The sequence below is a fragment of the Gymnogyps californianus genome, chromosome 14 (genome assembly GCF_018139145.2).
Source record: "Gymnogyps californianus isolate 813 chromosome 14, ASM1813914v2, whole genome shotgun sequence".
Classification (NCBI taxonomy): Eukaryota; Metazoa; Chordata; class Aves; order Accipitriformes; family Cathartidae; genus Gymnogyps; species Gymnogyps californianus.
The window spans coordinates 4,054,762-4,077,506 of NC_059484.1; the positions used below are offsets into that span (position 1 = coordinate 4,054,762).

At 37.4% G+C, this 22,745-nt stretch overlaps 1 protein-coding gene across 1 annotated transcript in view; it reads right to left on the reverse strand.

Annotated features, from left to right (window-relative positions):
• DOCK2 (dedicator of cytokinesis 2) overlaps positions 1-22,745 on the reverse strand; it is a 202,482-nt gene that overhangs the window by 125,424 nt on the left and 54,313 nt on the right. The window contains exons 26-27 of the mRNA XM_050905599.1: positions 18,231-18,379; positions 5,678-5,773 (exon numbers count right to left, since the gene is read on the reverse strand). Coding sequence (XP_050761556.1) covers positions 5,678-5,773; positions 18,231-18,379 — 245 coding nt within the window. The remainder of the gene's footprint in view (positions 1-5,677; positions 5,774-18,230; positions 18,380-22,745) is intronic.

Below are 22,745 nucleotides of genomic sequence, written 5' to 3' on the forward strand. Positions count from 1 at the left end.
GCTCTTCAATAATAATTTGTGGGTATAACAAAGGTAAGAATTAAATTATTACATCAGAACACGTCGCTATATTACACTCAAATACATGTACTGCTTATGCTAGTATGCCAACAGCATTCCTATTTTGCATTAGCCTCTATAATTGATATAATGAAGGATTTATTAGTGTGTAAATGTTTCTTGTGTATTAAAATAACATTTTAAGCTTAATATCCTCTGTAGTAAAGGTATAATAATAATCCATACCAACAGGCGTAACACTAGCAAAACCAGTAAGTTTTCTTCTGTAGTGAACTGATTTTCAATAATTTGTTATCATATGAAAGCAACCTTTTTGTCTTTCTTTTTGTTAATAAGCATAAAAAAAGCTCATTTTAAGCTGCCTGATTTTGGTTTTGCATACATAATGAATACGATGCCTTCAATATATTTTCAAAGGATCCAGATTATTCAGTTTAAACAAACCACAGTATTTTGGCTCACCACATAGCATCAATCAATTCCTGAGGACAGTAGAACTATGCAAGAACAGAAATACTCTATTTAGTTTAAGAAAGTCCAACCAAAGATAGTTGTAAAGTAAGGCTCTAAGTCTTTCTTATGACCTGAACAAACATCAATACTTCTGAAAAACTGATATATACTGATTTTAATGGTTACAGGTTTTAATGTCTGATCTTGATGGAATTCAGAACTGTAGACATTTTTTAATCCTTAATCTCGCAGTCAAAATTAGCCTTCATTTTCCATATTCCTCAGTCAGTTGTTTTTCAATTCTCTCTCAATCAGTACAGTATGGATTATCCATATACAGATATGAAATTCTCTTTTTAAAATATGCACACACAGCAGTAGGGAAACACTTAAGGTATCTAGGCCAGCCGACCCTCAGCTCCCAATGCTGCAATTTAAGAACATTCACTTGTCTTTCAGCCTACCCTCTGTTCAGTGTTTTCAAATTCACCCCCTTCAAGACATCTGTTCTCCTTGAAAGAAAATATGAAATTACAGTGCTGCTAAAGCACTGTCCTTCAGAAAGGCTGCCCCTAGAGTTCTCTACTTCAGGACTTCAGTACAACAAAGGAGATTTGAGTCAGCAGTGGTAGCAACAGCCAGCCAAGTTCTAAAATACTTATTTAAGATCCAAACAAAAGCTTATCTGAAACAGACAGAACTCCTTCATTCTTCTTGCCGAGGCTCTGACTACCACGAACAAAAAAAGTGCAATAGTTTAACTGAAAATAAAGTATGCCAGAAGTAAATTATTCCTACAAAAGAATAAGCATCATAGTTTCACAATAAAACCACACCTACTAAATGCGGGAATTTATTATACCCAGTCTTCTCCACAGTACATCACACACAACAGGCTTTCTACATAAAATTTTAAAGACGACATTGGAGCAAAAGTCTATTTGTTACATTAAAAGGTAACAGTGGGAAAGTGTCAGTCATGGTATGCATCAGCAACAGCAAGAGGGTAAGACTGCTTAGCTGCTCTATGTTTTGTTTAGATTTAGCATGGAAATTTGTATATCCTATCAACACAAAATACCTGAAATTTAATAGCTTTGTAACACATGAGTGGAGAATCTAAGCTATGTGAAAATGTAATATATAAGCATTGCTTTTTGTTTTATTGTTTAATATTTTTAAAATATTTTAGTAATGAATTATTAATTCATACAGGAAATAAAAAAATTACCAGATACACACTATGCAATTTATGATGTCAAGACTGGAAAAGCAACAGAAATTGGTAGATTGTTAGAAGATAATAGTACGGGCTATAAAAATTTCTCTGATTTAGAAAATTAGTGTAATGCCTAAAACCAGCTCCCAGAGTAGGAAATAAACGTTAGAAATACATACAAACATGGTCTTAAATAAAATTTAAAAAACCACAAACCAACAACAAAAAAAACCCCAAAACCACAGCTACTTGACAGCACTTGCATACAAAATATTGTAGGCTTCTCTGAAAGACATACTTAAATGACAACTACAATATGCTATTTATAAAACATTGCACAGAACATGGCATATTCCAAAATAACTGCATTTGAAATTGCTGTTTTATGGAGTCAACCTAACTTTCTTTAAAAATTCAGAATGTATGAATAAAATACTGATTTCTCTGTCATGTAACAGCAGCTCCTCTAGGGCTTTCTATAGTTTTGTGCACTATAGCTCTTTCGAAAAAGCCACAATACTTAGTAATTATGCTAGCTTAGATACCAAACATCTTCCTAATGAAATGTATATCTAATGTATGTTTTGTAAATTTCTAGGTTCTTTAAATATGATGTTATCTTTTGCAATAAAATGAGATATTTTTCTTAGGTTTCAGGAGTCAATTAATAACAAACAACATTTAGATTACAAAGGAAGTGAACAATTGTTCTTTCGAAAAGGAAAATGAATGGGAAATGGATAAACAGGTCTTTCATGGAATCATCCTGCGGCTTTTCTAGGTAAAGAAAGGATTTCAATTTGAATACTGAATAAAAAAAAGCTGTAACTTTTAGCTTGACTGTGTGTATATTTGAATATATCATATTCTCCAACCATGGCAGCTCTGCAAAATGGTTTCTCTGGTCATTATATCCCCAAAGAGTATTGTTTTTTGCAAAAGTATGCTATCTAGAGTAGCTTTGGTTAACAGAGCACACTGTTTTCTTTTCAGCAAAGTCTTTACTTGTACAATATCATATAAATATTGTCTAAAAACTTTTCGTGTAGCATAACTACACTCTTTTCATCATGCTAAACTGGTATTGTGAACAAAATCAAGTTTGGGAGTACCAAAGGAAAGCTTTAAAATGTATACGGTGGATTCATGATATTTTTGTTTGCCTAACCAAGCCAATACTGAAAACAAGTACTTCTGTATTCTACATGCTTCTATACGTTTTTCTTCTATAATTACTGTAATAGGACTTTACTGCATCATGAAGCCCTTTAACTAGAAGTCTAAATTTCATAAAGTATGCAAGATAAAGCTTGACTAGCCAATTGCAGACAATAAACTTGTCCCTCTTTATTACAGTTTAGAAGCACTTCTAGAACTACAAACTGTCAAGGCTTTTTCTTTTTTTTAATAGTGAAAATAACCAAGCGGCTGTTAAAGCCTTCAACTGCCAAAACACCACAATGAAGGCAAGAGTGGCATTTAAGTCTTCTCTGCAGTAGTTTCAGAGAGCCAAATCACTTTTCCATCACCAACACCTCCTCCTGAAGGGATTATGTCCTTCTTAGCCTGAATCTTTCCAGTAATTACATGAACAAAGCTCACAGCATGCTATTACCAGCCGAGCACAAGGTAGCACCTTCCATTAGATTCAACTGGCATTGTAGCAAGAAAAGATAAAGGCAACTGTAACTCAAAATCCTTTTAACTCCTCCTCTGCCAACAAGCTAGCAGACTGTGAAAAGGACACCTGAATATGAAAATTAACCTGCTTATCCCTGCCAGAAAACAAAAAAACTCCGGTAAACAAAATCCAGTACTCGTATCACGTGCAAGACATTTAAACTTGCAAGGAATTACAGGTCTTGTAAATTGTAACCATTGTTTTTATTAGTATAACATAGTATTCGTGTTGTTTTCACACCACTTTCAAATTCTAGAAAATTACACAGCAGAAGATAATAAAAATACTTGCAATATTCAGAAACACAGTAACAGATTTAAGAATCTAAAGAGTAACCTTCTGTTCTCCTGGAAGTAAATAACAGATGTAGTCCAATTTGAAATGCCACTTATATCCATGTAACATCAGCTACATAGTCTGACTGCAGCTATTCCGTATGTCCCACCTGTACTTGCAGAGTTCACCATGCTTTTAGCGACTTTAGCTCACCTACGCATTCTGCAGAAGGCCATAATTCCTGACTATCTGCTTCATTTTTAAAAGATTCAGCATTCAGGCTTTCAACAAGTTTGGCCCTCTCAAGAAGTTTTAACGCAAACCTGCAAATTAACTGAGTGAACTAAAGGTAGTACACAGAGCATGAAACGAGCTTATTTTGCCAGTTCTTTCTGAATGCAAAAGACTGTTTTGTTCATTACAAACAATTTCTTCACATCACATGTAAAAGACTACTCTGTTGAGAGATCTTGCCTTAGCTCTAGCAAACTTCGTAATTTATTGGAATTCTACTTTGAAAAACCTCTAACATGCCCAATATACACATATGCATAGATGCTTGTGAGCATTATTAGCATTCAGACATCTGCATTTCAAAATTCACACTGGATTTGATCTTTTTAGGTAAAAACAGCTGAACAAATTACAGTAGATGAGAAAAAAAACCAAAAAGAAAACCAAACAGATTTTCCAATCCATTTCAATTGACTGTAACCAGCTTGTTTCCTAATGGTTTCCTAATGATGAGAATCTTTTCTGCAGGATTACTGCTGTTTCATTTTGCTTCTTCATCTACTGCTTATGGTATCCAGAAATACTCCTTAATACATTGATTACATCATCCACGACAGTCATGTGATGCTTTCTTTGCAAATACAGAAAACATTTTCAAACACTGTAGAGAACTGAAAGGTTCACTGGGTCTTCATTCAAAGCCTCTTCCTGTTATGACCATGCATACATGCCAGAGGGTTACACACAGAAGTAACAGACTGGAGTTCTGACAAACAGTTAATGATATGATTTCTGAAACTTGCAGATTTACCACCAGTGAGTTTGAAGCAACCACTGGCAAGTATCTCCTCTGAAGAACTCAATTATCAGGAGACTAATCAGGAGACACACATGCTCTGACTGGCAATGATCTAAAACTGTTATTTTGGTTTTCCAACAGAAATGAACAAGGAAACAAAGTATATTTTAAAAGACACACAATGTACCTCTTGTGGCCAAAACAATGAAGTAAATGCTGCTCATGATTTTGCAGAATAATGTAAGTCTCTAAAGACTAAAAATTAATATACATCTTCTCTTAAGCGCATAGTCTGAAGGGCAAGTTCCGTAATTCCCACTGAACACAACTGGCTTGCATTCTCACAGTCTAAATCAATAGGAGTACTCATGACATATGTACTTAAATCTGAATAAATTGCAGAATCTGTCCTTAAATGTAACTCTCAAACCATGGAATCTCCACAAAAAAATCTCAGGTGAGTGCTCTGTGCCAGCGCATCCCGAGATATTTTCCCTGTGCGCACAGGACATCATCTTCCCCCACCAGAAACAGAGCCAGGAATGGCAGCTGTTCCATAGCTACTCTAACCCACTAAAAAGTAAAGCACGTAGAAAAATTGGGAGAAACAGAGCATCTACCAATTATTTATATAAGCTATTCAGAATGGCTTTTTTTTTTTTTTAGTTTTACTCAGACACTTCCAATTATCATTTGTAGAAACACTATTTTCAATGTGTTAAAGTGTGCCCTTTATGCAGGTTTGTAAAACATTCTTGTTTTTGCAAACACCAGTTAACATTAGATTTAGTGTTTGGTTTTTTAAAGAACGTACAAATCTCGCAGTATCACTACAGTGGCACAGCTGAATGAAAAAAAGAGTAAAGCTTTAGACTTTTTTTTGAATCTAAAAAAGTCTGCAAAGAAGGACTCCACAAATACCACATTTGCATTTTTTCAGGATAACTACAAAATGACTTTCAAAGCATTAAGAATACATTAAAATATTACTCACAATTAAGGCATCATCTCGTCCCATTGTAATAACAGTTCTGTTCACCGTGCGTAATAACTGTACCATTATTTCTTGAATATGGTGATAAGTTGATGCCTACAAACGAAAAAAAAACAGTTTTGGTATTAAATCCGTATCTCTTGTAAAATAAAGAAGAAACCAATTATTTCCATGTTGACAGTTCAAGCTGTATAATATAACCACCCTACTGAAAGAACAACACTAATTCTTCTTGCTCACACTGCTCCTTAGTTCCAGCAATCTCAGCGGAATACTCATTTCAAGTGGCACAGTCCAATTTTAGCCCTACCTATTCCATAACTGCTTTGTGTTTCAAATAGCCACTTCCCATCCCTCACTCAAGGGACCCGTGTTTTCCCAGTAACTGAGTAGTCTATAACTTAATAGCAACACCCTGGTAACAGATAATTGAGGCAAATTGTATCATAGTTCTCCTTATCTGTCCATGGCCCTCAGGGTAGTCTGGAGCTCAGTAATACCCTTAGCTTGCAGTCACAAAGTATATAATTATTAAAGAAGAAAGTTATCTTCATTTTACTTTGCAGCTCTGTGAGGGCATAAACTGAAGATGGTCGGCTCTTTGGCCCCATTGCCAAAGTATTGGTCATGTCGCCTGCAAAAGGACATTTGATTATTTATTTTAAAACACTGAACAGAGGGATATAACCTTATATTCACCAATTTCACTGACCTTACTCTGATCACTAGACAACTTTGGAAGCTAGCATGCAATAATGAAGGAAAGAAAAAGTCTAAACACATTTCTAATAGAAAAAAAAATTAGCTTACACCAAACAATGCACCTCTTTAACATCACATGTAGTATGGAAAGAACACCACAATCACAGAAGCCATGGTGATTTCTTAACAGTATTTTAGGTGGCTGAGCTCCAATATCACCCCAGGAGAAACTGCTTCTGACTCTGTTTTTCCTCCGAGACATCCAACATTGCCTCCTTTCTTTCTCCTGTTTTGATTAACCTGGACCAGCCCAGCATCCCTTGCAACAGAGACCTTCCTCATATCTAGCCATTTATTTACTATTATCATTTAGTACTATTGTGTCCTTTGACTATGACACATGCAAGTTTAATGATCTTCTCGCCTGTCACAGCATTTCAACAGCTACTATATTCTATAAATGAACAATGTATTCACAGAACAATTTGTGGCTGGTGTTAAGTTTCTCTGGTACAGTCCCATATTTATAAAAAGACTACACCTGACAGTTGCTGCACAGAAGACACATTTGTTGGAGTGCTTTCACAAAGCTGCTTTCTCTTCCATCTCCTCCACTTTCCAACATGCATACTGTGAGCTTTAAGGTTTATGCCAATCAAATAATATGAAAACCATACAGTGCATTGGATCTTTATTTTAAATGCACTGGAAATAACAATGAAATTAAAAAAAACCCTACAGTGCATCTCTCCCCATATCAACTGTAATAATTAACCAAATACTCTTCTTGTCTATTTTTTTCTCTTCTTTTTTTTTTAAATCACCTGAAAAACTTCGAGATAAAATTGCACTTTCTTCCAGTAAAACATAACTGCGCCTTGTCACACAGCAAAGCAAATTCTTCAGGCTTACGTAAAGTTGTAATCAGAAAGACACTTTTAATTCAAAGAGCAACAACCAGAATCTTTTGGCCTCTATGTTGCAGAAGCAGCATATCTTAGTCCTCCTAATGAATGTATTGGCACAGTTGACCTCGCACTAGAAAAAGGAAACTCTAGCCTTGCCACTGGATTGTTGAACAGTGGCAGTCCTTGGCACCACAGTATCTTCACAAGCTTTTCACTTTTGGGGTGTTTCAGCTACTTTTCACTTTTCAGCTAGAAAGCAAGACATCATTTGAAACATTCTTTGTAAAACAGTATAAATTTTATTGGACTAAGAGGCTACACAAGCCACTCTTACCATCTCAAGTATTTCTCTTTCCAAGACTGTACTAATGCACTACAGATGCATTTAACTGGATCACAGATTCTTCACTACTGTCTCACCATACGATATAATAGTTACTGCACCCTGCTTGAAACTGAGAACAAGGAGCAGAGCATAATAGGAAAGAAATAGGGAGAGGGATGGCATCTCACAAGAAGCCAGAAAAAGGAAAACAAGCAGACAGATGGTGACAGCATGAGGAAGAGGGGACAAAGGATGTCAAAAAAAGATGAGCCAACCATAAGAAAGAAAAATGCCACCAAGGTGCTTGAAGTAGCATAATTTCTTGGACTAGAAAAACATATAGAAGAGCTATCTCTTATCCCCCGCCTTCAGGACCTAAAATGCAACACATTTTCAAATCCTACTCTTCTACTGGAAACACTAGTGAAAACTACTGAAAAAAATATATTCAAGTATTGTCTTCATTAGAGTTTAGACATTCTCTACTTAACAAATACAGCTTACGTGGTGAAAAATGGAGGAAACAGTAGTGTCAAGTACACAGACGTGGAATTGTTTGGTAGCTTTACAGTGAAAACCATCTGCCTGCTACAGATGCTTGCTTTTTTCAGCAGGATTTTGTGTTTCTGTGAAAGGCATCCTATTTGTTCCTTGAACTTGAATGCTTTACATATTCACTAGCATTACTGTAATGTCAAATGTAACTTTCAGGAAATAATTAGCTTTAGCTAAACTACACTGGGTAAGTTTTTGATACGACTTCAGAGTATACTCTTGATGAACGTTGTTTTATTTAGAGGTCTACGCAGCTTTTCTGTTTTGTTTTCAAACCTTTTTTGTATATTTTTCTTGAACTTTTGACTATAGCAATACATTTCGTGATTGTTGTATTGGGTTTGCATGGCAAGGTTTTGGTAGCAGGGGGGCTTACAGGGGTTGCTTCTGTGAGAAGCTGCTAGAAGCTTCCCCTGTGTCCGATGGAGCCAATGCCAGCCGGCTCCAAGATGGACCCGCTGCTGGCCAAGGCTGAGCCCCTCAGCGGTGGTCATAGCACCTCTGGGATAACAGATTTAAGAAAGAGGAAAAGTTATTGCGCAGCAGCAATTGCAGCCGGAGAGAGCAGTGAGCATATGTGAGAGGAACAACTCTGCAGACACCAAGGTCAGGGAAGAAGGAGGGGGAGGAGGTGCTCCAGGCGCTGGAGCAGAGATTCCCCTGCAGCCCGTGGTGATGAAGACCATGGCGAGGCAGGCTGTCGCCCTGCAGCCCATGGAGGTCCACGGTGGAGCAGATCTCCACCTGCAGCCCGTGGAGGACCCCACGCCGGAGCAGGGGGATGCCCGAAGGAGGCTGTGACCCCGTGAGAAGCCCGCGCTGGAGCAGGCTCCTGGCAGGACCTGTGGCCCCGTGGAGAGAGGAGCCCAGGCTGGAGCAGGTTTGCTGGCAGGACCTGTGACCCCACGGGAGACCCACGCTGGAGCAGTCTGTTCCTGAAGGACTGCACCCCGTGGAAGGGACCCACGCTGGAGCAGTTCGTGAAGAACTGCCGCCCGTGGGAAGGACTCGCATTGGAGAAGTTTGTGGAGGACTGTCTCCCGTGGGAGGGACCCCACGCTGGAGCAGGGGAAGAGTGTGAGGAGTCCTCCCCCTGAGGAGGAGGGAGCGGCAGAAACAATGTGTGATGAACTGACCCAAACCCCCATTCCCCGTCCCCCTGTGCCACTTGGGGGAGGAGGTAGAGAATTTGGGAGTAAAGTTAAGCCCGGGAAGAAGGGAGGGGTGGGGGGAAGGTGTTTTTAAGATATGGTTCTATTTCTCATTATCCTACTCTGATTTGACTGGTAATAAATAATTTTTTTTTTTCCCCCAAGTCAAGTCTGTTTTGCCTGTGACAGTAATTGCTGAGTGATCTCCCTGTCCTTATCTCAACCGATGAGCCTGTCGTTTTATTTTCTCTCCCCTGTCCAGCTTAGGAGAGGAGTGATAGAGCAGGTTTGGCGGGCACCTGGCATCCAGCCAGGGTCAACCCACCACAGTTGTGCACTTCTGTCCAAAAGCAGTTTGCCATCTCTTATTCCAGAGTACTGCATTTATTAAATAATTTCAAGGTTTGCTTTGAAGTGTAGAACATTTGTTATCCTTGTGCATTGGGGTACCAGTCAAAATTTAGCATTTTGTTTCAAACAAGCATTTTTGGCTGTTGAAAGAATGTATCCTAGGACAGCAGAGGACCTATGCAAGCCACCTGCTATAAAATATGTAATTTTTTCAAGCTACCAGTTAACACAGCAGTAGGGGACAGGTGAAGCAACCTAGAGTACAACACATTTATATAATTATACACCCTTCCCCCAAATTTTTCATTTCTTATTTACATCAATTGGAAAATAGAAACATCAAACTAAGAAACTACATTATTTGTATAACTTCCTCCCCATAACTACAAAAATTAAATACAGCCATTATGTAGACCTTTATCTTAAGCATAAATCAGGCCCCTTAAATTTATATGGCTATGCCTGTATCAGCAATTTGGTTCAGAACAATTTTGAGGCAAATCCCTTGATCACTTCCATTTACCATGCACTGCTTCTGAGTGGTTTTGTTGCACACGAACTAGATAGATTAATTCCAGATAGAGGTAAACTAGAAGCTCCTTGACAGTGCTAGAAATGAAGACATTAGGTGCTTGATCAATGTTTGGGTGACACCAATATAAGGTCCCCCAGCATGTTTCTAAACTGTCTGCCTTCAGAAAGCTGAGCCATACGCGTAATGGAGATAGTTGAACCACATTATCAGACCATATCCTACCCAATGTAATCTCCCAAGCCATGTACAACAGATTCATCAGGGCCCCACAACAAACCACACGAATCTAGTGGTACACTTGTGTTGTGACACATTCCTTGCTAATGCAGACATTACCAAAACATCCTACACAGCCAAGGCAAAAAAAGCACTATTAAAGGGGAAGCCATATTAAACAAAGTACACATAGTATAGAGATTTTTTTTTTTACTGATACTTAATATTCATTTGTAGGTATGCAAAGCCACCTGCTATAACAGTGGCTACCTTCTGACAATAGTCTCTGAAAGCACTAAAACTCACGGCATGTAGTTTGCAGAGAGTATCTTCTTTTCATCCAGGAAAGACACTGTGTCTCACTGCAAGAACTGCAACACTGAAATAGCTTTCTGGTTAGAACTCTGTCCATGCAGCTGCCATACCAAATGTAGAGATAAAAACTGGCATCTCAATGCCAATCTCAATAACTGGAATTGTTATCTGCAGTGGTGCAAGAAATACTCTATGATTCTATGATTTGGCCTCTGTTACAATTCAAGATATATTCATTAATCTTAGCTGTTCTTATAATATTGATTACCACTATAATAAAAAAAAAAATCAACAGCCAAAACTTGTAAACTACATAGTTGCACTTCATACAATTTCCTTGGGCACAGGGAAGTCACTTGTTCATTAGTTTGCCTTTTTTTTTTAAATTCAAAGATAAGGGCTCTTGTAATCTAACTTTACTTCCTTCCACATTTCAGTACGTGCTATACCATTATTAGTAACAGTTCAGAACATTACATAATGGTTTTAACATTTAGCCTTGACTCCATTATTAAAGATGAGCTCTATTCTGAATTCCGAAGTAGCACATAACACATCTTTCCCGGAAAAAATAACACACGCTCAAGCATGCAAAGATTATTTTCTGCCAAGCCTTTGAATTTTCAGAGAAATATTAGCAAATGAATTAAAATGGTTTCTTTATGAAACTGAGACTACCTTTCTTCTTGATAATCTAAGAAACAGTTAGGCATTCAATACTGACATTGCTAACTTAAAAATAGTGTTTTCACACATTGCCTGTACACAAGATTTCAGCTTTTATTTTAACCGACAGTTTCCAGCTTCAGAAGACAGTCTAGCAACCCACTGTAACATGCATTTTCTTAGATCATATTTCACTTCACAAGGATGACATGTTTTTTAGTGAAACCTGGAAAACCCACCATTTGGCTGCAGTCCATTTGGCTAAGCATAAGACTTTTCAGAAGCTAAATTAACAACTTGTACCATATATAAATGCTCCCTTGGAAAACATGAATTGTATTATTCCATTTCATGGAATACGGTCATCAAAAATGTATGCTTGTCTTCACCATCGAAAAGGATTTCCTAGGTGACCAAGGCATGAAACAATTAGAGCTCATACGTGGTATGCAGGTTAGCAGTAGGAAGTTCTCTCACAGAACTCAGATGCCTTCAGATTCATTGATGTGATGGATGGCACACATTGGTACACATAGATTAGTTAATAGAAAATCCAAACCAAACAAAATTTCACTCTCTCTAAAAATACCTGTGCAGGGTAATAGCAGTTAGTGTTTGACTTAGCTTTCATGTTCTATTTAAACTTTTGCAGGGTTGGGACAAAAATTAGAGTAATTCCATTGTCTTGGAGTCAACCATGCACTTCAGAATACAGTAGAGTGCTCATTTATTTGGACAGTGGCAAACATGGACTAACTGAATGGCTCCTTCAGAATTATAATATTACACAACTTGTACTTGAGATATCCACTTGGAAATACCTCTTCGGTCAATTTGTTTCAGCTGTCCCAGCTGCGTCCCCTCCCAAACTCTTGCCCAACTCTAGCCTACTCCCTGGCATGGGGCAGAATGAGAAACAGAGAAGGCCTTGACACTGTGCCAGCACTGTTCAGAAATAACACACCAATGAAAATTTTAGTTATCAACACTGTTTTGGTCACTAATGTAAAACACAGTACCATATGGGCTGCCATGAAGAAAATGGAACTCTGTACCAACTAGATCCAGTATGCTCGCTCTCTTACGCACCCAGTTCTATAGCTTTGTGTTCCTCCTCTGACACACACACACACAAAAAGAACACACATAAAAGGATAAAGATTTTTGGTTTTGAAAATCACATAGTTCATAATCATGCATTGTTCTGACTGAAAATTGTCTGCAGAAGAACTTAAGGTAACTGGCCCTAAAAGAACATGCAGGTTCCCTGACTAAATTCCTTTGAAATTCTCTTTTGCTAAAGTCTTAAGATCCGCCATAAGTTAGGCAAATGCTTTACAAATTCCTGTACAATTCTAAAATGCTTCCAGACGTGTTTACTAACATAATCAACAGCTTAAAATGCAGCTGCTGCCAATTACCGACTTTGTATACAGAACAGGAAAAGATTATACATCTCACTTCCACTTGTAGTCTCAACCAAGATTTTATTTTAGATTCCAAGAGAGTTTACCATTACATTTAACTGTGTAAGCACTATAAATAAAAACTTGTTCTGATACAGTAAATATTAAACTATAGGATATGCGTCAGATTAGAGACAAAGTCACCTTATGAAGGGCTATCAGATTGCACACATCAAAGTTGTTGCAAAGGGGGAAAAGGGAAGTGGTTTTAATTAAAACAGAAACAAAAAGTCACGGATTTCACCATGACCTTCGTCAACGACTTACTTGCAGCTTTAACTGTATTTCACAAGTGCTGAAAGCACAGTCTCAAGCTATGAAGCTGATTTTAGACATGATTCAGTCAAAACAATGTCATCTATGTCCAAAACTTTTTTGCTGTAGAGGCAATTTAAAATCAAACATAAGCATCTCACCCAGATGCCTAACAATGACTGCCTATTCAGAAAAATAAAGTTCTAAACATAAACCAGTGTTCTTAACAGTGTACTTGCTACCTGCAGAACCCAGCAGCTAGACAGTAGCTGAAGAGAACAGTGTTTCAAATACAAGGATCTGATGATTCACACGTTCCCACGCACCGAACAATGTAGGGCAAAACAGTAGAGCAGAGCTGGTAATATCACAATATCTTTTTCTTTGACAAAGAAAATACATTCTTCAAAAATTCTGTAACAACTTCAAAGATCACCTCACAATATAAATTTTGACCACACAAAACATAGAACAACTACTGCTGCTTCTTTTCTGTCCTTTGTAAATATTCTACTTCTGGTGATTTTCACAGAATAAATCCTACGCAAAAATATCAAAGTTAAGTTTACAAAAAGTTTTAAATACTAATCCAAAACCAGATTTCTCTATTGAGATGGAAAAACAGAAGAAATAGGGACAAGATGTTGGTGTTTTCAAGACAGAGTTAAGCTTACAATTAATACTGTAAAGCGAGTCTGCCACTCATGCCTGAAGTTTTCTCCTCCAGCAGGTCAAACCACCCATTTTCTTAGAAAGATGCTAAGAGATATAGGAAATGAATTGTCCAATAGAAAATTGCATTAATCTTAAGGTTCAAGTGCAATCCCATAAGAAATAATTTGGTTAATTACCAAAACAATTCTCGATATGTAAATCACACTGAATAAAGGCATTCTGAAGGAGACCACCTAAATACTACTATCATAATAATCTGGCCATATAGTGAACCTTTTCCATTTGCCCGTATGAGTATGGGATATGAAGTATTCCCCACTGCAAGTCAAAACTGTATATCCTGGAAACAACATTTTTCACTTTAGCTAGAAAGTAAACATCTGTGTTGCACTCGAGAAATCTGCACTGTCTCTTAAAGACAAATTACTGTCTGATGCCTTAGATACTGCTGTATTGAAGGTGTTCCCTTCCTTTGGTCTTTTTTTCTCCTTCAGATAAGTCATCTCAAAAGCAGATTTTTAGTACTAAAGCAGGACCAGTGTTTAGCATAGCTAAAAAAAATGAGACCATGACCCATGGATTCTCTGTCAAGGAAAGAAAAAACTACTAGTGATAGTCATGCATTTGCTGTTGTAGTTAAAAAACCAGTCTTCTATTTAATGACATATACCTTAATATATTCTAACACCGATATTGTCTCTGATCAGCAATTGTATTGCCAGAAGGCATGCCAGGATATGTATTTTTCTCAATAGCAGCATCTGGTTCTTTTGTTAATGTCCCAACTATTCTACAATGTTTCATATACTCATGAATATGATGCCTCCAGAGGGGTCATCATATGCTGATATCGCTACTGGATTTAAACCTACTCCAAGGGACTTTTCTCCTTGTATTAGAAATTCATCAGTATTTATTGAAAACACAATCTGTAGATACCTGCCACCCAAACATCTCAGAGAATCTCCAGTTTACAGGTTACCTTCCTTAAAAGAAGCTATTGAAGAAATGCCACTTGTTTTAAACAAATGTGAATGTATTTGGGTTTTTTTAAATGCATGTGTTTTAAATTCTCAGCAATTTTCATGACATAATGGATAACATGTTACCTAAAAAGCCATTGTTTGTCATAATGCAAAAAGGTTTCCCTAGCTACCTCCTTCAATAGGAGTAAAAGCACAGAATGCATTACATGCTTTTAAACAACATCGTTCTATACAAATTACACAATTTTAATTAGATTGTTAAAAGACTGAAGTCCAAACCTGTGAAGACTACAATCACCCATTAAACCTCTGGTCTCCAGCTTTTTTTTGGAAGGAGAAAAAAAAAATCCTATTATTAAACATGTTCTCCTCAATGATAAAATGCACTTGATTTTAAATACAGCTAAGCATTTGCCTAATATCAAGGGATAACATCTGAAGGAAAAAAAATAAGAGCTTTTCAAAAGCTCTCGGCAGCATCACACTAACCAAGTAGTTTTCAACTAAAATGTTCCCAAATGAAACCTAAAGTATTTGTCTACTTTTTTTTTTTAAGTCCTTGAGGCATCTGTACATTAACGCATTCATAGAACCATCCAAAACCAGCAGTTACAAACCTCTGAAACATGGAATTTACTGAAACAAACACTTGCTTTTCTTCAACCATCTTTGCACTTCATTTACATCTTATTGCTATAGACATTTCTATAGGAGATGTATCAGTTCAGATACAGGTAATCTTCCATCCCTCAAGCTTTATGTTTTTACTAATATTGAGGAATAAATTAAAAAAAAAAAAATCTATCTACACTTTAAAATTATTTTTTCCCCAAGATGGAAACTTACAAGCATTTCCAAAAATGAACAGAAATATTTATTAGCAAGAATTCTACTTAATAACTGGTTATGTGCCAACAGTCACACTTAAAATATGAATAAGACGCAGGTTTTCTTTAGAAACAGTAATTTGAGAGATAAATAAAATGGGATGCCTTTTAAAAAAAACTACATTTTCAAATGTTTCCTCTCTGGAAAACAGCCCATCATGTTTCTACATCATTCTGGATATATCAGTTCCTACTTTCGGAAACTGGACAAGTTAGAATCTACAAAATAGTCTTCAGATGGCATGGGGCTACATATATGCATACCAAGCAACAAGAATTCGACTTCTTCATGCTGTTCTGCATATAGCAATGTTCTCACTCATGCAAACATGAGCTACAAACCCGTATTTTCAGTGGGCGCTAACAAGTCTTTGACATGTCAGCTACTGTTACTATGGACAGCAACTGTTAAGTTTGAAAATAAACTTAATTTATATGGTACACATGCAGAAGGTATTAATCCATCTTGCTTTACAACTGTGTTTCACCTTTTAAAGTATACAGTAATGAAATTGGTTTACTTTATGTTATAGCCCCATAAACTTCTAACTTCACTCTGTGCCCTATCATGCTTTCACCATTTCTCTTATGAATTCCATTTGAAATTCAAACGTTCCTCTTAAGTATCACCTTGTATCAATCCCTCCTGAAGTGCTTATGTCTAAAACAATGACGAAAATGTTCATAATACACGTGTAAAGATTGCCCTGTGCAAACAGACAAGCCTTTTCAGTTTCAAACTCAAAGATTTTTATGAAACCAAGCAACATGCTGTAATGATTTCATGACTAGAAAATGATCCAAGGAGCCATAGTGAAAAATGACAACATGCCTTTATCCAAAGCCTGCAAAATTTGAACTTATATCAGAAAACTATAGCTTAGGAGAAATTAGCATGTATTCATAGGAGAAATTACAACTTTCCTAATGTAATTAATTATGAGGTTCTCTCAGAATAAATTCCTCAAATGATCATGAAACTCCATCAAATAACCTACTGCTCACTAAAAAGTAAGTGACTAAAAAGTCAATTCAATGTCCTCTCAAATGAGAAAAGCAACCACCCAGATCACAATTCCTACAGTGCTCCAAAACTTCAGGAGCCTGAGAAAGAAACTACAGACTCCAAGTGAAGTATAGTAGAGAGCAATCTGTTTTACACAGACATTGCTGAAAGCAGAAACCATAAGCTACAACATTTGTACATTGAAAAACATTTCTTTGAGAAACTACAAAGGTTTTTATAAAAGAAAGAAGATTAAATTTGAAAACTATTCTGAATATTCAGAATAATTATAGAATCATGGGTTGGAAGGGACCGTTAAAGGTCATCTAGTCCAACTCCACTGCAATAAGCTGGGACATCTTCAACTACATCGGGTTGCTCAGAGCCCCGTCCAACCTGGCCTTGAATGTTTCCAGGGATGGGGCATCTACCACCTCTCTGGGCAACCTGTTCCACCACTGTCATTGTAAAAATTTTCTTCTTTATATCTAGTCTGAATCTATCTCCTTTTAGTTTAAAACCATTACCCCTTGGCCTCTCGCTACAGGCCCTACTAAAAAGTCTGCCCCATCTTTCTTACAAGCCCTCTTTTAAGTATTGAAAGGCCACAATAAGGTCTCCCCAGAGCCTTCTCTTCTCCAGGCTGAACAACCCCAACTCCCTCAGCCTTTCTTCACAGGAGAGGTGCTCCAGCCCTCTGATCATTTTTGTGGCCCTCCTCTGGACCCACTCAAGCAGGTCCATGTCTTTCCTGTGCTGGAGACTCCAGAGCTGGATGCAGGACTCCAGGTGGGGTCTCACCAGAGCGGAGTAGAGGGGGAGAATCACCTCCCTCAACCTGCTGGCCACTCTTCTTTTGATGCAGCCCAGGATACGGTTGGCTTTCTGGGCTGCGAGTGCACGTTGCCAGCTCATGTCCAGCTTTTCATCTACCAGTACCCCCAAGTCCTTCTCCTCAGGGCTGCTCTCAATCTCTTCATCCCCCAGCCTGTATTGATACCAGGGGTTGCCCTGACCCAGGTGCAGGACCTTGCACTTGGCCGTGTTGAACCTCATGAGGTTCACATGGGCCCACTTCTCGAGCTTGTCCAGGTCCCTCTGAACAGCATCCTGTCCTTCAGGCATGTTGACTGCACCACTCAGCTTGCTGTCATCGATACCATTGATACTCAGCTTGGTGTCATAATATTCTAATTCATTTCAGTACGTATTCCACTGAACTTTACCAGTCAAAACTAAAAGTGCCTAAACCTCCGCTAGGAAAAAGCACAGCAGCCTCACAGCTTTTAATAATACTACGGCGATTTACAGCAGCTGACTATTTAAAGAATATAAAATTGAGAAATAAAAAAAAGATAGCATAGATTTCAGTATTTCACCTTTAATACCTCAACTGCCCTTTAACTTCAGTTTCTGAAAAATAGGAGAAAAGTTCAATTTGCCACTGACTTGTATTAAAAATTTAAATTAGATTCATCAGTATCAATAATTTACTACCTAATCAGCTCAGGCTTACTACAGACTTGGTCCATCTACATCATCATCGATACTTACAGGGTCTTGACAGCTCAGAACCTCCAGGATGCTATTGAGTAATTCAACGCAGTACTTCTTCTCTTGGACCTGGAGCTGCTGATCATCCTTCTGTTCTAGTAATTCCTTCAGCTCTTTTGTAATCACAGGAAGCAGAATGTCCCTGCATTCTGAAAGAAAGCAAATTATCTTAAGAACAAATATAAATCAAACACTACTTGCAAATAAACCCCCCTCCAAACAGTGAAACACAATGTGCTTTAACAGCTATAGTCCCTTCCAAAGTGGAATTGTTGATTGTCCAATCATGTCTCAGGGATACTCTTAAACTTGTGTGATACTTTTGTAAGTCAACAGTATTTCTCATGTATGAAAAACACAACTTCCTGATAAAAATAATTTGTTTCAGTTAAATTCTGAAGGCTGTTTAGCTTGTCCCAAACACTTAGGGACAAATTATTCACTTTACATACAAAGCACCTGGAAATAAGCTATGTTTAAGTAGTGACAGGATTTTAATGTAACAAAAATACTATACTTATTAAATTATTCTGAAAATAAGACACAAACAGCAACAGAATTGTTCTAAGTGCATCATTTTGAAACATACCCTCTAAGAACACATAAAAGAATGCAGACAAGGAAAAGACACTAATGAAAGGTCTATCAAGCCTATGAGAGTGAGAGCTATGCATACATTCATCCTTATTTAAATCTAAGGAAGCTGAAACAAGTAGTAAGTTACATTTCAATCTCACATGTACATTGACTTTTTAAGATAGAGGTGCTTATAGGAAATGTCGGGCAGACAAGATGCACAAATTTGAAATAACTTCAATGAAGGCACTGTCTATCTAAGAATGAAAGATACAGAAGATTTTTCTTCTAATTTAATTGATACATGCCACTGAATGATTTAAGTAGCAACTTCCTTGTAAAGTGCTATGCAATTAAAGAGAGTACAGCACAACAGCATCAATAACCTTGAGCTGATGCTTCAAAGATTTCTTATATTTATGAAGATAAGCCGGGAAGAAAACAGAGCTAAATGTAGTTTCAAAGGTTCCACCTCAGAATAAAATTTGTATAGAACTACAGAAGCATTCTAGTCACAGACAGTGAGTTGAAGTCCCTACTCATTTCCACTCAACTGATTTCTTATTGCTTAAAATTCTTGTCTGTCTTAACTCTTTCGAAAAATATTTATATCACCAATTGGATACTATTTTCTATCAATACCACATATCACAGTTTCTGAAAAAATAATAAACAAACCTAGAAAACTTCTTAATTACTGCAAACAAAAATTAAAATGTGGCTTTTTATTTTTTCTTTTAAGAATGACTTAGAACACCTTCACCCGGACATACAGCATACTCACTGATAAACAAGTGGAGTGTGAGACTTTGTGAAACTGTATCCAATGTGATTTAAAACAAGCCAGGGGCTCAGAATCCCCCCAAAATGAGGATGCTAGTACAGGAAGACAGGAGGGTAAGAAAGAAAGAGAGGAAAAGAATGGGAAATAGGTTATAAATCTGAATTTTGCAGATGAAGCAACGGAAGCTATCCATGCAGATTATTCTTATTTCAAGTAACAGCTCCAAGCCATATAAAGCCAGGAGCTTTTAATCATGTCTAAGGGGCAGCATAATTTCTTGCCTCAGAAAGTATCTCTTCTCTTGGTAACGCCACAACATGAATAAAGACCTATTTATCTGATTTTCTATAACCCTTGTTCCAAGCTACAAGAGAAATCTTACTCAATGACTAAATTACAAACTCACTAGTAAAACAGCAATTAAAGAACACATATCAACACAAGACCTGTTCAAAGAGCAGCATAAAAAGGAATTTCACACAGCTTACAGTTCATTTATGTGACCAATTCCGCATCTAGACAAGCTTCCTGCACTTAATGCAGGCCACAGACTACCCTTCTGATTCAGAAACCAAATAGCTGCACTTACAAAGCACTTAGTAGAGCATACTAGCAGGGCATACTAATACTCCTAAAACACTTCAGTGTGGATTTGTGTCCATGGAGACAGAGAAAAACTCTGCTCCAAAAGTCATCGATACTGATAGATTCATAGTCACCAGCTGTAGACATCAAACATTATACAGTTTTCTGAAACTGAGATGTAATTTGATAATTTGCAAATTCTTTCTTGATTTGTTCATATGAACCACTTCTAATAACTAACTAGAAATGCAACAAATGCAGTGCCATTAGCTTCTTGACCAAAAATGAAACCAAAGAAACATCATTAGCAACATCAAAAGTTATATGCAATACTTTTAAAACTTGCTGAAATGTGATAGTTTTTTTTTTTTTAAATATGAAGAAAAGGTTTACATATTCAGTCAACAAATAAGTACAAGTTGTAAACTAGATTATTACCTACCTACTTTTGAAAAAGCTAGAAAACAAACTTTAATTCTGTTTTCATTACAATCTGTGGAAACTGTCCTTCAACAGTAGGGTTATTCAGGGGGGAAACAGTTCATAGCATGATCAGTTCAGGATTCATTCGTCAAGGTTTTGACCACTCCAAAAATATTTAAAATATTTTTTCCTTGGGTCATAACATTTATTGCTAACCAAGTTCCATTTCATGATGGTTATGAAAAAGACCATAAGCATATTAGTTTAAACACCTGCTAAAACTACTAGTATAAACACCGACTTCTCTAAAACAGCAATAACTGCTTCATTCCCACTGCAGAGTTGGGCTGAAAGAGTTATTTGCCAGACACAGAAGCTGCATGTCACCTCAGCAAGATACATGCAAGGAACTTGCTTACGAAGCTACAAAACAGAAACTAAAATGGGACTGCAATGGATTTCCAGTCTGTTACTGAAAGATGGCATGCATTTAACAGATTTTAGAGTGGATCAGATTAAAAAAATTATTAAAAAACGGACTTACAACTGAAACAAGCAGTGCAGATTGCATAGAAGGAAAAACTTCTTCCTCATGAAGACAGTCAAGCAATGGAATGAACAGGTTGCCCCGTCTCTGGCCTTGGAGGCTTTCAAGACCCAACTGGAGCAAGCCAAGAGCAACCTGGTCTGACCTCACAGCTGATCCCATTTTGAGTGGGAGGTTGGACTAGATTCATTCTCAGGTTCCTTCCAACTTTAACTATTCTATGATCTTTTATTGCAAACATTGCTAATTAATGGTAGCATAGCAGTAGCTTGGTGCACTGCAAATGACCACTTGCTAATCCTCGGAAACAGAAGATAGTAGCCAACTACGGATAACAAGTACCAGCACACAGCAAGAAATTTACAGGAGACAGCTAGATCTTGAATCTTTGGAAAATGAATGGAGACTCTCAGAAAGTTAGGAACAAAGATACATCTCTACATATATACCTATGTAAGTAAATCATGACATTTTTAGGGCTTGTCATTTTTTTCATCCTGTCCTGGTTTCGGCTGGGATAGAGTTAATTTTCTTCTTAGTAGCTGGTACAGTGCTGTGTTTTGGATTTAGTGTGAGAATGATGTTGATAACACTCTGATGTTTTAGTTGTTGCTAAGGAGCGCTTATCTTAAGCCAAGGACTTTTCAGTTTCCCATGCTCTGCCAGCAAGCAGGCGCACAAGAAGCTGGGAGGGAGCACAGCCAGGACAGCTGACCCGAAGTAGCCAAAGGGATATTCCAGATATTCCATGCTCAGTATATAAGCTGAGGGGAGTTGGCCAGGAGGCACGGATTGCTGCTCAGGCACCGGTCAGCAGGTGGTAAGTGCATTGTGCATCACACTTCTTGGGTTTGATTTCTCTGGTTTTTTTGTTATATTCCTTTTCATCACAGTTATATTTTTATTATTATTAGTTAGTATTATATTTTATTTTACTTTAGTTATTAAACTGTTCTTATCTCAACTCACAAGTTTTACTTTTTTTTTCCCCTCCCCATCCCACTGGGAGAGAGGAGGGGTGAGCAGCTGCATGGTGCTTAGTTGCTGGCGGGGTTAAACCACAACACATCCATAAACTCAAACATCAACGTTTTCTATACCAGAAGAGACAACACCAAAATCATTACTCTAGACAGATGGGAGAGACCTATTTCTTGTCAATTCAGTCCGTAGCACTTGTATAGCATCTGTAGAGAGGCAAAAAAAAAATTGCTTCACATATATTTAACCTGTATGAAAATACATATGCAGCAAGCACTGAGGGACATCAAAAATTCAATTTCTCTTTTCTGATACCCACTCTGCCTCATCCCTGTATTCCTTTTCAGATTCTCTAACTGCATGCAATATATGCTGAAGGAATGATTCATCACAGACTAAACCTCCCATCTTTCCTACAGCATTATGGATCCAATACACTAACCCAAATGATAGGCAATAAAGCTCATCTACATACAGTATCACTGTGCATACCTGTCTGCAGTCATATCTACGTCTACACACAGCAACATTTTGTGTCACAAATTCTCTGCTGTAAACCTGCTGTGTACAAACTCCACTTTTTATAAGGATGCATAACTATAACATTCTGCAATAGACA